The 15,875-nt window shown below is 42.9% G+C and overlaps 4 protein-coding genes across 5 annotated transcripts in view; all 4 read left to right on the plus strand.

The window, feature by feature from the left end:
- Positions 1 to 7,182, plus strand: part of LOC109893227 (integrin alpha-3) — a 34,282-nt gene extending 27,100 nt beyond the window's left edge. For both annotated transcript variants that reach the window (XM_020486343.2, XM_031827203.1), the window contains 14 exons: positions 182 to 328; positions 598 to 695; positions 913 to 1,081; positions 1,478 to 1,561; positions 1,680 to 1,759; positions 1,901 to 1,978; positions 2,090 to 2,192; positions 2,277 to 2,453; positions 2,703 to 2,825; positions 3,049 to 3,162; positions 3,279 to 3,377; positions 3,593 to 3,718; positions 3,970 to 4,123; positions 4,624 to 7,182. In XM_020486343.2, coding sequence (XP_020341932.1) covers positions 182 to 328; positions 598 to 695; positions 913 to 1,081; positions 1,478 to 1,561; positions 1,680 to 1,759; positions 1,901 to 1,978; positions 2,090 to 2,192; positions 2,277 to 2,453; positions 2,703 to 2,825; positions 3,049 to 3,162; positions 3,279 to 3,377; positions 3,593 to 3,718; positions 3,970 to 4,077 — 1,506 coding nt within the window. In that variant the 3' untranslated portion in view covers positions 4,078 to 4,123; positions 4,624 to 7,182. The remainder of the gene's footprint in view (positions 1 to 181; positions 329 to 597; positions 696 to 912; positions 1,082 to 1,477; positions 1,562 to 1,679; positions 1,760 to 1,900; positions 1,979 to 2,089; positions 2,193 to 2,276; positions 2,454 to 2,702; positions 2,826 to 3,048; positions 3,163 to 3,278; positions 3,378 to 3,592; positions 3,719 to 3,969; positions 4,124 to 4,623) is intronic.
- A 1,317-nt stretch (positions 7,183 to 8,499) lies between these two features.
- LOC109891892 (uncharacterized) lies at positions 8,500 to 10,491 on the plus strand (the record flags this gene model as incomplete). The annotated part of the gene is given in 5 exon segments (XM_074933819.1): positions 8,500 to 8,729; positions 8,774 to 8,796; positions 8,882 to 9,115; positions 9,451 to 9,519; positions 9,687 to 10,491. Coding segments are annotated over 5 exon segments (825 nt in total), but the record flags the coding sequence as incomplete, so codon positions are not given.
- A 1,078-nt stretch (positions 10,492 to 11,569) lies between these two features.
- LOC109893229 (Ig-like V-type domain-containing protein FAM187A) lies at positions 11,570 to 15,839 on the plus strand. The gene is made up of 4 exons (XM_020486345.2): positions 11,570 to 11,847; positions 12,695 to 12,841; positions 13,036 to 13,174; positions 13,526 to 15,839. The coding sequence occupies exon 4, from the start codon at positions 14,399 to 14,401 to the stop codon at positions 15,689 to 15,691; it is 1,293 nt and encodes a 430-aa protein (XP_020341934.2). The 5' UTR covers positions 11,570 to 11,847; positions 12,695 to 12,841; positions 13,036 to 13,174; positions 13,526 to 14,398; the 3' UTR covers positions 15,692 to 15,839.
- Positions 12,696 to 14,071, plus strand: dnaaf19 (dynein axonemal assembly factor 19). The gene is made up of 3 exons (XM_031825963.1): positions 12,696 to 12,841; positions 13,036 to 13,174; positions 13,526 to 14,071. Exons 1-3 carry the CDS (start codon positions 12,696 to 12,698, stop codon positions 14,069 to 14,071), a joined length of 831 nt encoding a protein of 276 aa, XP_031681823.1.
- Positions 15,840 to 15,875: the final 36 nt, after the last annotated feature.

Genomic DNA, 15,875 nt, shown 5'->3' on the forward strand with positions numbered 1-15,875 from the left:
GGAACTGTCACCGACATAACCTATTGTGACCATGGACTGGCTTTGGTTTTGAATTAATCTCCTCCTCCAGGGTCAAAGCCCTGTATCATTACTGATGATCTGCTTCTTGAGATTTGTTGGATAAATGCTTGAAAATAGCAAAGGGAGTTACCCTAACCATGTCTCGCTGTCTGTCCTGTAGAGTCCCATCCGAGACAAGGTGGAGCCCGTAGTCTTCTCCCTGAACGTATCCCTCCATGAGGGGCATCCCAAAGCCCGGCAGTCCCTGCAGAACCTGGATGCCTTCCCTGTGCTCAGTGAGGGAAAGGCCAGCCATGTCAAAAAGGAGGTTAGACCTAATGTTTACTCAGTTAATGTTTGATACCAAGGTGCGACTACTCATAATACTGTTTTGAATGTTCCCCTTTACACAGAATCTCCACTATACTATTTGTGTGTGTGCCTCTTCAGTTACTGCCCACGCTTTGTACACTGGGGTTTGTTGATAGTGTGTTGATGAAAATAATATTAGTTCCATAGAGAATAATTATACTTGCTTTCAACTTCTCTCTCTCCCTCCCCTCTTTCTCTATCCCACTCCCTCCCTCACTCCCACAGATTCACTTCCAGAAAGCCTGTGGGCCGGACAATACGTGCCAGAGTAACCTGCAGATGAAGGCAGAGTTTGCCAATGAAGAGCAGACACCTTTTCCCAGGTACAGTCATCAGAGGTCAGGGATCAAAGGTCATGACTAGAGTTATAGGAGGGATAGTTCAAAGTGTCATTAGCTATATGATTGGTGGCTTGAGAGGAATGTAACCATAGAGGTTGACTTTGAATAATGTAAGTTGTTTTTAGACTGACCAAGACATCAAATCAAAGAGAAAATGTAATCTTTGTTAACTCTGTTTGTTGTGAATGTCCCTGTACAGCCATGATGGTCACCAGATCCTCCAGTACAGCGCCAGTGTCAAGAAGGTCATGTTGGTCGTGGACGTGAACAACTTCCAGTCGCCAGGGAAACCGGCGGAGGACGCTCACAATGCCATGCTCAACGTCACCATTCCCCCGTCGCTGATCTACTCAGCCTTTCGCTCAAAGGTAAGCCTGCTATGCTGTGCTACTCTGGTGTCTCTCTATTGCGTAATAGGGTGAAATTGCCCCTAGGTGCTGATCTTGAGTCATTTTAGCATATTCTCTACTATTGGTTAACGTTAGGATTGAGGGTAGGGAAGCTGATCCTAGACCTGTGCCTAGGGGAAACTTCACCTCGGAGCCTCTATTATGGTGCGTAACAGAGTTAATTAGCTAGAAGGCTAACAGTTCTATCACTCCCATTGTTTTGCACACAACGATGCTAATGCTAAGCTATGGGTAAGTAAACAACCACATCTTTTTGCTTCTCTGATTGGTGATTTATAGATACGATTACTTGCTAGTTGTCCCAAAAATGACTAGTTCCTCTCTCCTCATGAAATGGTTGCCTATGTTCCACAGAGCAACAGCCCAGCCATCAAGTGTTCAGCAGAGGATATGGTTGTACTGTGTGAGCTGGGGAACCCATTCACCAGCAACCAGGTGGTAGGTTCTAGTTTAAACTAGTACTCTCCACTACTTCGTCTGGGCCACAAGTGAGATAGAAACATGGTACCATATATAGGGTTTTAAATGTGGATTTCTACCACATTCTGTTTTCCAGGATCAGATCCAGATCATCTTTCAGACGTCTGAGATCAGTCTGGACACCAGAGAGATTCGCTCTACGCTGCAGCTTTCCACGTAAATGTCCCTCTCTTCTATGTACACTTCCTACTGTCATTACCTACGTACATCATCCCTCATCACAGCATTGCTTCTGGACTGACCCAGCTACAATCATCTGTAACATTTAATTGCTTCTCAACCTTTGTCCTCTCTCAGATTGAGTAAACAGAGCAATCTACAACCGCTGCCTCTTGTCATGGTGGTGGAGTATACACTGGATGCGTCTTTTGCACTGTAAGTTATTGGTTTTGAGTCATTTTAAGGGCATGTTTTGATTATAGGCATTAGGTAGCACCATACTGTATAGCACAGGGATCTGATTCAGTGTTACTGCCTCTATTCTAGTGCCCAGTACACAGGTCACACTCACTTCAGTGGGGAGATCATGGGAGAATCGGGCATGAAGACTGCCAGCGACGTCGGAAGTCCTGTGGAGTTCACATTCAAGGTTTTTTTTATTTTTTACCTAGAAAACAATCCTTGCTAGCATCTCTGAAGATCCTAAATTCACCTATGATGCCTCTCCTCATAGGTGAATGTTTTTGGAAAGCCACTGGTTAACCTTGGAAACCTGGAGGTGGAGTTTGATTGGCCCTGGGAGGTAGCCAATGGCAAGTGGCTGCTGTACCTGACGGAGATCCAGACCAAAGGGACGTCAGACTCTCACTGTGTGCCTCCTGGAGCCATCGTCAACCCACTCAAACTCATGGTAAACCTGTTGGGAGTATTACCAGGGCTATTTCAGTTGTGTTTTGTTTATTCAGAATCCCAGTAGCTGGTATATTAACGTTAATGTGTCCCAATTTTATGGTTTCAGATGGAAATCTCAACTTCAGGTGCACAGTTGATCATGTTGTTGTCAATATGACACCTAAAAAACAGCTACTTTTAAGTTCCAAAATTATAACACTGAGTTATGAGGTCTGTGCCTTTTTGTCTGTTTTCCTTTTCCTCATAGTTACCAGAGAGCAAAGCCAGGAGGAGAAGGAAGCGAGAGGAGGACTCCACAGAGGAGGTGCACCCTAGAGAACTCCAGGCCTCCCTCAATCTGAAGGGAATTCGCAAAAAGTCCTTTAAACTGGTGAGGCCCGTCCCCACCATCTTATACATAAGCCTATGACCTGAAGCATTGAATTGTCTCCCTGAGCCAATACCTAGGCTTTGGCTTAGTGGGCTAATGCTCTCCTCTGGTGAGCAGGAGACCTGGGTTTGAACCCCGCCAGTCACATTATGCACTCAACTGAAATGTGTATGCCCAAATAGTGTACTGGTGCTAACTCCCTTTCAACTGCTGTTGTCTGTAGGACTGTGTCACGGGCACTGCTCACTGTGTGAAATTCATCTGCCCTCTCCGCAACATGAACAACACTGCGACAATCATTGTCAGGGCCAGAGTGTGGAACAGCACCATGCTGGAGGTAAAGTCACCAAAGGACAGTGGTCTAGTCTTAATGTGAACTTTCTCCTCAGCTTCATTAGAGTGACTGGAATGGGTGTACCAATAAAGTCCTGTTTATGTGTTGTGTTTCCATAGGACTACAGGGAAGCGTGGCGGGTGACAGTGAATGGCAAGGCCACACTGAAACTGGTCACAGACAAACCCACCATCAGGATGAACACTGAGAGCACAGAGGTAATGACGCCATACTAGTCATACTGTAACAAAAGCTAGGCTACATCCATACTCATTTAAAGGTCATTTCCATGAGTATTACTGTATGATGATGATGAGGATAGTTGATACATGATAGAGGAGGAATATACAGAATAATAATTGAGGATACACTTTTACATATAGCCTAAATGCAGACATAGTTAATGTCCTCTGTTTGATATCCCCCTGTGTAGTTCACCCTGAATATAGACCCAGAGCTGGGGGAGGAGGCTACGTACCAGGTCCCCCTGTGGATCATCATCGTGTCTGCTGTCGCTGGCATCCTCCTTCTGGCCTTCATCATCCTCCTTATGTGGAAGGTAACGATCCAGTATATTAGTTATTACAATGGTCTGCCAGTTAGGTCCAATTGAACAAATATCCTGCACTGACATTAGCAGCATTAGGAGAATGGAGATTCAATTTCGCCTCCGACAACAAATCCAAACAAACTGTTAGATGGTACGCGTACCGCGAGACTTCTACTGTCCACTGGTTCAAAAGGTCCACCTTTTTGGATCCACAATGGATCCTGTTTGACTTGTTATTCTGACCGCCTTCCCCTCCTCAGTGTGGCTTCTTCAGGAGGGCCAGCACCAGGGAGATGTACGAGGCCAAGGCCCAGAAAGCTGAGATGAAGACCCAGCCGTCGGAGGTGGAGAGGCTGACTGAGGAGTAGTGAGGCCCCCCTGTGGGCCTCTGGAACAATGCACTGGGTTTCCTCGGTAAAATAATAGTCCTTCCGTCTGTCACTCCTTTCAGCTTCCCAACGGCTTTTTGCAGCTTGCAGTGGCTTTCCTTAACTTCAGTCCTCCTCTCTTGCTGTCAAATTATAAATGATTTAATGGTTTCTCTTAATCGAGAGGTTCTATCCACAGGGGAAACAGCATTTCAGAGGCTGTGACTTGTCTGATTGACTTGTATATGTTTATTTAACTCCTTTTCTAACCCTTTCTCCATTGCTAACTATTTAGTCTCTTCTCCTACCTAACCAGCTTTGCCGAGCTTGAGTCTATTGGTTGTGTGGTGATTTGATCATATATTTCACATATACCCGTGTTGACATTAGAAAGCTGTCAAGTATCTAAACAACAGCGGGACTGAGATTGCATCACAAAATTTGTGTGGCACCAATAGTAGAAATACTTTTCAAAATAACATGATAATACCCAAACGTCTACGCTTTTCAAATGTTCACTTTGTGTCGTCTACCATTGTCCCACAGTGTGGCTTTTTCAAGCGGCCCAACCACTTCAAAATGATGCCAATACACCAGGGAGTGAAGATTGGCAAAGAGGAGCGCTACCAGGTAAATGAGGGATTCCTTATCGAAGAGCCAAATCCCAATAAAAGAAAGAAGCACTGGATCACAAACTGGACTGAAATGCAGCATTACTACTGACTGATACCTTCAACACTACCACTACTCTTATTGAGAAGCTCCATCTCAATATGCATTGGCTGGGCGCATGTCTGGATTTGTGGACATTATTGGGAACAGGACTGATGGTGTTATGACTGCCACATTCCTTATAGTGTACAAGATTGAATGCTCTGGACCGAAATGTTATTTTCAAGAATTGTACTGTTAATGTTAGTTGTTTTGATGTCAACAAGATTATACACTGAGGGTACCAAACATTAAGAACACCTTCCTAATATTAAGTTGCACCCCCCCCCTTCTGCCCTAAGAACAGCCTCAATTTGTTGGGGCATGGACTCTACAACGTGTCGAAAGTGGTGTTCCACATGGATGCTGGACCATGTTGACTCCAATGCTTCCCACAGTTGTGTGAAGTTAGCTGGATGTCCTTCGGGTGGTGGGCCATTCTTGGTACACACGGGAAACTGTTGAGCGTGAAAAACCCAGCAGCGTTGCAGTTGTTGACACAAACCGGTGCGCCTGGCACCTACTACCATACCCTGTTCAAAGGCACTGAAATATTATGTCTTGCCCATTCACACTCTGAATGGCACACATACACAATCCATGTCTCAATTGTCTCAAGGCTTAAAAATCCTTCTTTAACCTATCTCCTCCCCTTCATCTACACTCATTGAAGAGGATTTAACAAGTGACATCAATAAGGGATCATAGCTTAAAATTGTATTCACCTGGTCAGTCTATGTCATGGAAAGAGCAGGTATTCTTAATGTTTTGTATACTCAAATGTGCTTTTTTTGTATGTTGATTGTAAAAGACTAATTTGAAACAGTTTTAGATTTGCTAAAAGCTCTTTATTTTTTATCTTATGATTTGATCTTTCCAAATGGAACAGACTGATATTTGCACGTCCTGTCATTTTGTACTGTGGTTTGAATAGAAATGCTTTCAAAACTATTTTAAAACGATGCTTTTAAACTAGTATGTGATTTGTTTACATTAATTTTCTGATGTATTACACTGTATGAGCCCAAGTTGAGCGATGGATGTAAATGTGCCAACAGAAAGTACAGTATGTTTGATACCAGTGGCCTAATTCTGAGGAATGGATCAGAGATCGACTGATGAAGTGGTTCACACAGTAGTGTTCCAAGGCACTACTGCCACTCCTGAACCAAGAAGAAAGGAACATGGAGAAGTTTCAATCACAGAGAATTGTGAGGTCGGGGTAATTTCAAAACGTTCAATGTACATGTATTGTAAACTACAGGTCTAATGGTTTGGTCGTTGTCTGATTGCTTTGTTTGTGTGTATTCTGCAAAATAATATGATCAGTCTAGAAAATAGAGAGTAGGACTATAATTTCAGAACTCTCTCCTAACTATCAATGGCATACACCAAATTAATTTGGGACTGGGAGCACTGTGCTTGGCTGTTAACTGTATATATGTCTTTGTTAGTATGTGACATAGTGAAAGTAGGCATTCCCACATGAAAAAAATACTATAGCATATATACTATGTTATAAATACTACGTTATTCACTCAAGTGTTTGAGGACTTTACTGTAGTATTCACTGTAGTATTTACAGTTAACTATCATATAAATATTGTAGTAAATAGTATTTACTGTAGTGTTTTGCAGGCATAACTGTAGTATTTACTATTGTGTTTTTTTTTATTCTCTTTTACAAAGAAGCAGAGGCTTTCTCCTTCAAATCAAATCAAATCAAATTTTATTTGTCACATACACATGGTTAGCAGATGTTAATACATTTTCCATAACCTATTGGTATCTGAATGGATAGTAACCTGTAGGTGCAAAATATATGGTCTATATTTGGCATTTAGGTTTCAAATTTTTTCAGTGGCACAAATTGCGATATGGGGGAAGGCAATAGATATTTGAATACTGTAGCATTTACTGTAGTTCAAAAAGTGTAGTGTTTTTGCATACATTACTGTAGTATTTTACAGTATACTACAACATTCTATAGTAAGTTCTACACATGATCAAGGGATACTACCGTGTGTAGTATAGTATACTACAGTTTGCTATAATTATAGTGCAAGTACTGTAGTATTATTTAGTAAGTATGTACTGTAGTAATTTATAGTAAACTGTGATGTTTTTTAATGTGGGTTGCTTAAAAAAAGTGAAGTGTGAGCCTACAAAGCTCCCTAAAGGACAGCTATTAACAGCTGGTACGTGGTGTGGGAATTGGGGGCCAATTGCCTGAGTGCAGTTTCATGCTGTTCTGTTGTCTCTGTAGTTATTTGTATAGCGTCTCTGATGCTTTTTTCTATGTGTATACTCAACCATGATGGTTCTATTCATATAGTTTTTTTCTGGTGTCTACTTCTGTACCTCATTTATATTAAAGTATTTTTACATGCTGTATGTTCTTTCTACACTATCATTTATAACACTACAGGTCCCCTGTACACAAAATCGATGTACATGGGACCTTTATTTTGAAGGCTCAATATACATACATTTCACCGGAAATGATTCCCCAGTCAGAGATTAAATTACCTCTCAATGTAAACAAACGAGTTGTCGTAAAATTATCTGAGAGTTTATGAATGAAAAGAAAACTGACATTGTTTTGGTGTCATCTGTGCTGTGTGGAAAGTGACCGCGCAGAGGTGACCACACACACTTTGGAGGCAGGATCAAGTTAGCTAACAACTTGTAGCCAGCCGGAGTTAGCTAACGGCAGCTCATTTTATTTGTATTTTGTTTAACCTTTATTTAACTAGGCAAGTCAGTTAAGAATAAATGTGTATTTACAATGACGGCCTACCCCGGCCAAACACGGAGGACGCTGGGCCAATTGTGCGCCGCCCATGGGACACCCAATCACGGACGGATGTGATACAGCCTAGGGAACGTCATAACTCTGTTAGGGTGGGTATAATTTGGAACGTTCCAACAGGAAATCTGTTCTAAAAAACTAAAGTACAAAGTTGCCAACAATCAACGCATACAAAGTAGCACGATCAACTCACCACGTAGCTTATTCTCAATGTTTGTCTATGGGCTACCAGAGTGAGGACAGACATTTTCGGAATAAACGTGGTGAGTGAAAGATTGAATGATTATAGCCCTCTCCCTACCCGGTGTCTTATTCGGCCACTATACAACTCTGTATGCGGTGTTTGTTGACAACCTTGTTCTTTACGAAGTTTTTGGAACAGATTCTTGTTGGAACGTTCCACAAATTATACCAACCCATTCTGTTAACATTGTTTTTGTTACATCTGGGCCTATCTCCCTATTGTAAAAATATAAGAATACACTGTACAAAATAATTTATTCACAGAATTGTTAAAGCTACTGTAGCGTAATAGCTACAGCTAAAGTTAACTAGCTAACTAACTAGTGGACCTGGTATGTCGCGCGACAACAGCAACAAGTTCCCTCTGCCGCCTTTTTTTTTTACCAATGTTTAGTGACTAGTTTCAATATACTTTACTTTCGTAACTCACCAAAGTAGTTGTTGCTATATTGCAGGCAAACCTTTCTCTGAATGCCTCAATGACTGTATATGAAGGTATGCATAATAGACGACTGGCTCTGGTCCGTGCGCATGCGTTGGATGTACTCGCAGCTTGCAGTGCATGTGCGTGGACCAGAGTTTGATAACTTACTTGGCTAATCATTTGTAAGACTCTCTGGCCTGAGAACTATGACCACACGTTGGGTTCATACTAACCACTGGGAGAAACACATTTCAGATCTTTCCTGAAGTTGAAACTGTGCTCTGAGGAAGAGGTCCACAAGTGGTTGAAAGACTTTCAGAGAACATCAGATTTGACTTGGAGAAAAAGGGCAACTTCAGCCAGAAGTACCACTTCAGCCAGAAGTACCAACAACACATGTTGTGGTGCAATAATGTACTTCATCCCGAAGAGGTTGATTCATTCGCAACGAAGAGAATCAAGGTTAGTAATATAAGTGCAACACAATTTACCCACACTATCATAAGACAAGTCAAAACAAAGTTATTAAGTAGGCCTAATAGTTACGAAGTTCCTGTTTTCAGAAAGTAGCTTGGAATTCTCTTATTTTAATCCCATTCATTGTACGTCTGCAGATCTCCATATGAAAGGAGGTTGCCTCTTTCATGGGCGTTTACGGAATGGCGACAACCACAGTCTGACAAGTGTTGAGGTGCTGATGAGGAGAAATGTGTCAGCGGACACCATTGAGAAATTGACAAAGCTGTTTGAAATAGGCCACTCTCTTTCATCAGCTCTAAACATGATCAAATAGGAGTTGCAAGTGGAGTATGGAGACAACCATGTGCATGCCTCTGGACCCCTCCATTGCTTGACACACTTGATCTGCTGATTCATACAGTGTATTTAAATGTTATCACCAGAAATCATTTGCTTTAGGTGTGTTCCTCATTTGTCCATTAGATTATACCACAAGCTTTTCAAAGAAGCATGGGTTGCATCGTATGTAGAGAACAAGATTGATGATTCTCACGAGAATCTGGATAACTGCAATGAAGAAGAATGTTCACCAGAATGTTATGTTTTCGGTATGTTCCTCCATAACTGAATAAATCCACAATTACGCAACATTATCCCTGACAGGCAATATAGACGACTAACAATCTGGTTGTCTGATGGTTGTAATTCTCTCCTCCTACAATAGACTGTGGCAACGTGTCTGAGGACACTGTTGTAATCGAGGGTGCTCCCGTTTCTGATGTAAACGGCTCAGGTAAATCTACAATATCACCACAATATATCTGATACCAAGTGAAGCGCTTCAATTTAAGAATGTATACCTATAACTCATTTGGTAATCTGAAGGATGGTTGTAATTCTAATACTATGGTTGTAATGCTCTCCAAGGTACATCTGGAAAACCAGCTGAGGGGGTGACGTAAGAGGAAGACTGGATGGAGATCTTTGAAGACCTCAAAAAGAAGATGAGGGAGGATCTTGTGAGTTTCAGGCCTAAAGTAGCATCCTTTGTTTCCAGCTTCAAGAAGATGAAAACAGACATTGAACTCATAGCCGCTCTATCAAACTTTGGCAAAACCAACCCTGGACCAACAGCAAAGTTTCGCCAGGGACACGCACGCCCCGCAAAGAGCTCCATAGGAGAGTGTGGACATGGCACATGCTGCTGGAAGAGGAAGGCACCCCATTGAATGTCTGTGTGTGGAATAACACATGGACATTGGGAGTACTACACAAAAAAAGCAAGTCAACATCAGTTGCCCCATGTGCCCATCATCCACCTGCTCACCATCTGTGACCTTCAGTGCACTAGTGCTCTGCCCTCAAACACCCCCCATCTGCCTATCACCTTTATGTCAACTCCGCCTTGTACAAAACCAGTGGCTATTTCAATGCATTGTGGCCTCTACAACACTAGAATCAGTGGCTATTTCAGTATTGCATTCTTGCCTTTTGGTTTTACGTTCATTCAATGCAAGACGTTTCTGCAATTTCATATGTTTTGGAAATTGATTCCATGTTGATGGACCATCAGACTTTAAAAAGCTGTTCTTCCAACCCAGTTGTAGATCTACAGGCCTATACTATCACTGAACCAAAACAGTAGTTGTCATGACTTTTCAGTCTTAAATATAAAATGCTTATTTATATTTTGTTATTTACATTTATAAATGTCCTTGTTTTTGAAAGAAAAGCCCCATTAAAATAACATCAAATTGATCAGAAATGCAGTGTAGACATTGTTTGTTATAAATGACTATTTTTATTGTTGATATTTTTTTAATAGAATATCTACATAGGCGTACAGGCCCATTATCAGCAACCATCACTCCTGTGTTCCAATGGCATGTTTTAGCTAATCCAAGTTTATCATTTTAAAAGGTTCATTTGATTATTGCGTCTTCCGAAACATGACCCGCCAGACCGCACTTCTTAACACCCACCCGCCAGCCACACCAATGTATCGGAGGAAACACTGTTCAACTCACTGTTCAACTACCGGGTCAGCCTGCAAGCACCAGGCCTGCCACAAGGAATCGCTAGAGTGCAATGAGCTTAGTAAAGCCCCCCCCTCCCCCGGCCAAACCCTCCCCTAATCCGATCACGGCCGGGTTGTGATACAGCCTGGGATCAAACCCGGGTCTGTAGTGACGCCTCTAGCACGGCAATGCAGTGCCTTAGACTGCGGTGCAACTCGGGAGGGCTTATATATATTATATATATATGTATGTGTGTGTATGGTATGTGGACATTAGGACTTGGTTAGTAAATGTAAAAATGTAGCATTACAGTAAATGTGTACAGAAAATAAGTTGGCACACCTTGATGTCCTCTACATTAGACAAGATAGATAAACAAGCTCTTATTTAATGTGAAGAAATTATAAAACTTTTTGAAAACACCCCAAGCTATTCCTGAGATACTTCCTTAGTAAAACCTATTTTAATTTCAAACTCACAAAAAATGTAATTACACAACTTCGTTTTACCATAAAATGTGGTAATTGTGATTGGCAGCCAATTTGAAGAACCGGTAAGAGAAAGTTAGCAAATTCACACGCCGAAACATGTGATATCATTGAAAAGCACTGAAACGCTCAAATGTGCAACAGGACTGAACAATGTTTTTTTTTAAAGTATGACGTCAATGATACGGACCAAGAAATAATGTTCATTGGTGTGGACAAAAATGAGTTGCTGGGTCTCAGTAAATGAGACATATCGTGGGGAACTTTTATTTTGAAGTTGTGTTACACATGGGCTTTTAAACACGGCTCGTGCAATCCAGTATCCTTGGAAGGTCCCTACCTTAAAACACAGATATAACAAACATATTTGCTATCTTTGCTAAAACTCTAACCTTAAACCCAAATCCTTACCTCATTTTCAAATTTAATGGTGTTGGGACGTCCCAACCAGCCTAAAATAGTACCTTCCTTACCCAAGTTGCCATGGTGACGACGTGTGTTTGAGGAAGGGCACACGGACTTGCAGCAAGAGCATCAGGCTACAGCACAAACAACAACGTCCAGATATTAAGATTGGTCATCAAAATAATACTAGCTAGCTAACCTAAAGCTCAGGTAAGTTCACCACCGCGCTATCAATGAAAGAAAATGTAGTCTATAAAGGTTTCTATCTGGCAACATAGTTGGAGTTGATTCTCCAAGCAGTTCTGAGACGTATAGCCAGCCTGAAGACACGACGTCGAATTAGATAGAATTCTACGTCGGGCATTAACGTGTTTGGATCAGAAACATTTCCTTTCAAGACCTCTTCATGCCAGAATGTTAAATAAAATGGTATTTAACTGTGTGCTTGGTCCTTTTGAAGGTAGGGATGTAAGACATTCACAGGAATGTGTAATAACTTTTCAAAGCACTGGAAAATTTGTGCATTCAGGTTTCTATCACCTGAAGCATGTGCACAATATGAAAATACATGCATTCATACTTGCCAAGCTCGTGCATGTGTTTAACCACTAAGAAATCACTGGTTGATTCAACCATTGTTTCCACTCCATTTAAATAAAATGACATTCAACCAATGTGAAGTAGATGGTGAATTGACTTGATGTCTGTGCCCAGTGGGTGCAAGGTCCTATTCATGCTTCCGGGGATAGAAATCTGAAGTCACTACTGCATTGAAAAGTTGATTTAATCATTCTTTCCTGTGGATATTGTCTCACATTCCTACCTGCAAAAAGACCGCACGGACAACCAGTAAAGTAAGTTCAAATATAATTGTAGTCAACATTCTGACTTGTAGAGCTTGTGATAGGACATTTTTCAAACAAAGATATGACATTAATCTCAGACTGAACCAGAGGTACAGTATCACAATCTGATTGTCAGGCAATTCTGAGTACATTGTCTGTCACAGAACTAAAAAGAGATTCCATTGGTTCACTTGTCATGTCTTGTCTCACAGGATGGATGACTCTCATGAGGTTTTAAACTTCTCAGCGCTGGAGCGGGAGTTGCAGTCTGCTGTAGAAGCAGACAAGAAATATCAAAGAGAAAATGATGCAAAGTTCCGTGCTCTACACCAGAAGGTCGGAACGTATGAGGAGTTTAGGTGAGATGGCTAGGTTGATTCTCTTTTCAATATAAAATCCTACACACGGTTGTTTCACAAATGAATAGACAACATATGTACTATGTTTTTTTCATCATAAATGATGTCCCATTAGAATTGAAATGTTGTCTTGAAACAATGAAGTCCAGACAGCAGACAGTTTTATGGTTTGTTTTGACCATCAATCCTCTCAGGGACATAGTCCTGGCATCCAACCTGAAACCACTGGACAGGAAGGATAAAGCTGGAGCTCCTCGCAAACAGCCATGGAATGCTCTCGCCTCCACTGACAAAGGGCAGAACCAGACTAGCTGTGATGAAATAGGCCTAAAGGTTAGACTTCTACCACCACACACCAACACAAACATCTCTCCATTCTAATATCACCACCTTGTGGACTGGCTGCACCACTATGTCATTTTATTATATTTGAAATGTAATTTAAGGCCAAGCACCACACCATAATAGTTTTTTTTTTTTTCTCTAGATTGCTGTTAAAAATCCTGGGGAAAACCCTGGATATGGAGTCCTAGTTTTATATTAGACAGGATATATTCATAGTATAGTATTCATAGTATTCATAGTATAGGGCAGGCATGCAAAGCATATTAATGCTATCTGATTAACAAACAATCTCATTAAATTAGTAATTGACACACAATGTCTCCTATATGTTATTTTAAGCCTCAGTTGTCCGAGTTCCTGCCCAGGACAGCATCAGAGTTCAGCCGGGACTGGCGCAGGTTCGGCAGTGAAAACCCAGAGGATAAATACAGCCTCCTGCTCTCCCTAGGTGGAGAGGGCCTTCGGAACATCTTCAGGGCTGAGGTGGGGTTCGGACTACTGGGGGAATTTCTTGTGTTCCTTTCCAGTGGTCTCCAGCCTGGGGATGAGGCCATGGTGATAGGGATCCTGGAGGGGCTGTCCAAGACCCCCAGGTTTGGCCTCAATGTGTGCCTCCTGAGCCAGGCTGAGAGAGAGGCATGTGGAGATCTGTTTCAGAACCTGAGGAAAGCATCAGCAGCGGGGAATAGCAGTGTCAAAGGATCCAAAGGGGATGTCATTGTCCATGGAAGTAATGTGGAAGAGATTAAAGAGACACAAGATGCTGAGCCAGAGACTCTGTTTCCAGGACAGACCAGCGAGGATGCCGGAAGAAGCAGTGATACTGAAACTTTAAATGGTATAATGCAGTTGTATGGGGTTCAAACGGTCTCTCCTCCTCAGTAAGAAACATTACACAAACCCATATTGGACTTATTGTTTTCAGAAATAACAATGACTGTTACTATACATTGTAGAGTTTTATGTGGTTGCAAAAACTTTAGTATCGTTTGTTTGTTCTTTATTCTGAAATGTATAATATGTAAAAGTTATATGAAGGACAATGTTCACTACCATGCAATGCAGTGTCAAAGTGAAATGACAATAACTGCCATGGTAACCAGAGAATCTCTTTGTGGATCTCTGAACATTCTAGAATACGTAATGGCCCTTTCATAGCATATCTAGATAGACTAAGAATAACTTGAAGAGGACAACGATGGGGCTAGGGACATGATGATCCCTTTAAAACACATATCCCTGTTGCTACTCCTCCAGACCCTCTCTTTCTCCCTACTGTCTACCTATGAGGCCCCTGAAGACAAGGAGGACATTTTTGCCAGTAGGGCCTGTCCTGCCTTCCTTGTGTTTGACAATGCTGCCTATTTGGTTGACATGACCGTAGAGCTGCCCTGTCACTGTAAGCCTGAGGAGGCCCACTCTGTGGTATGGTACTACCAGAAAAAGCTGGGCAGCCCGGACACCAGGGCCCTCACTGACTTCCAGGGCACCTCTGTGGTGGACTCATCCAAAGTGGGCCGGGGAGGGGACCTCCGGAGTAGGTTCTCCATCCGCCTCTTCAGCTTGCTCATCTTTAGGGCCCAGGAGGAAGACTCGGGCCACTACCTCTGTGGGACGACCAAGGGGGACTTCTTCTATGGTTATGACGTGGACGTCCAAGAGGCTCACAGGGTGTCCTTTCCCTGGAGTCGTGCCCAGAGACGGGGGAGAGCAGCAGCAGTGGCGGTGAGGGCAGCTTTGAGATCCAACGAGGATCTTCCACTCTACCAAGTGTTCACCAGCTTCTGGCCGTGGTCCGTGTGCGACCGCTGTGGCGTGCGGGGTGAGCAGACCCGCGTAGGACTCTGCTACGTGAAGAGCGACTACCTCCACGTGCGCTACAGGTGGACATCTCAGACAGTGGCCTCTTGCGGCTCCTCCGCTGTACCCCAACGGTTTGGCCTCACCCAGACCAACCACCAGGGGGCAGAGCTGGGGGTGCGGAGCTGCCAGGTCCCCTGCCCCCCCAAGTCCATCGCCCAGCCAGAACACCAGGCCCTGCTGGAGTTCCTGGGCTACAACGAGCCAGCAGCTCATGGGGTCCCTGTCTACTACCACAACCACCCAGTGGACACCCCACTCATCCTCTCCTGCCCTGGAGCCAAACCTCAGCATGCGGTAGCCTGGGACCAAGGCTCTAGGCCTCTGTATCGCTCCCAGTACATGGAGGGTCTGAACGGGACCTTCCGTCTGTTCATAGACACAGGCCACCACCTGCACTTCAGCCCAGCAACACAGGACGACAGAGGGTCCTACTACTGCTGGATCCAGGGGAAGAGGGCTGCTGAGATCAGGCTGGGGGTTTACTACCGTCTGGGCCGCAAGCGTCTGCTCTCTGACCCTGAGTCGCTCTATGCCCTGAGGATTATTCTCCTCTGCTACGGAGGGATGACTGGGGTATTTGTTTTGATAGTGCTGTTGAAGTATACTTGGCGCACAGTAAGACCAAAAGTAGCCAAATACTAGAAATCTGCTTGCCACTTGATGAGATTTCTTTTTTAGTTATTTTGAACAAATCATTTTGTGAAATGTATGATTGTCTTTACGTCCAATTTGTCTAAATCTTAGCTAAAGAAATAAAGTGTGTTAATAAAGTGTGCTCATGATGTAGGAATGTGTGTCAAAAAAACGTATGTAATTGCCTACCCTA

The sequence above is a fragment of the Oncorhynchus kisutch genome, linkage group LG6 (genome assembly GCF_002021735.2).
Source record: "Oncorhynchus kisutch isolate 150728-3 linkage group LG6, Okis_V2, whole genome shotgun sequence".
NCBI lineage: Eukaryota > Metazoa > Chordata > Actinopteri > Salmoniformes > Salmonidae > Oncorhynchus > Oncorhynchus kisutch.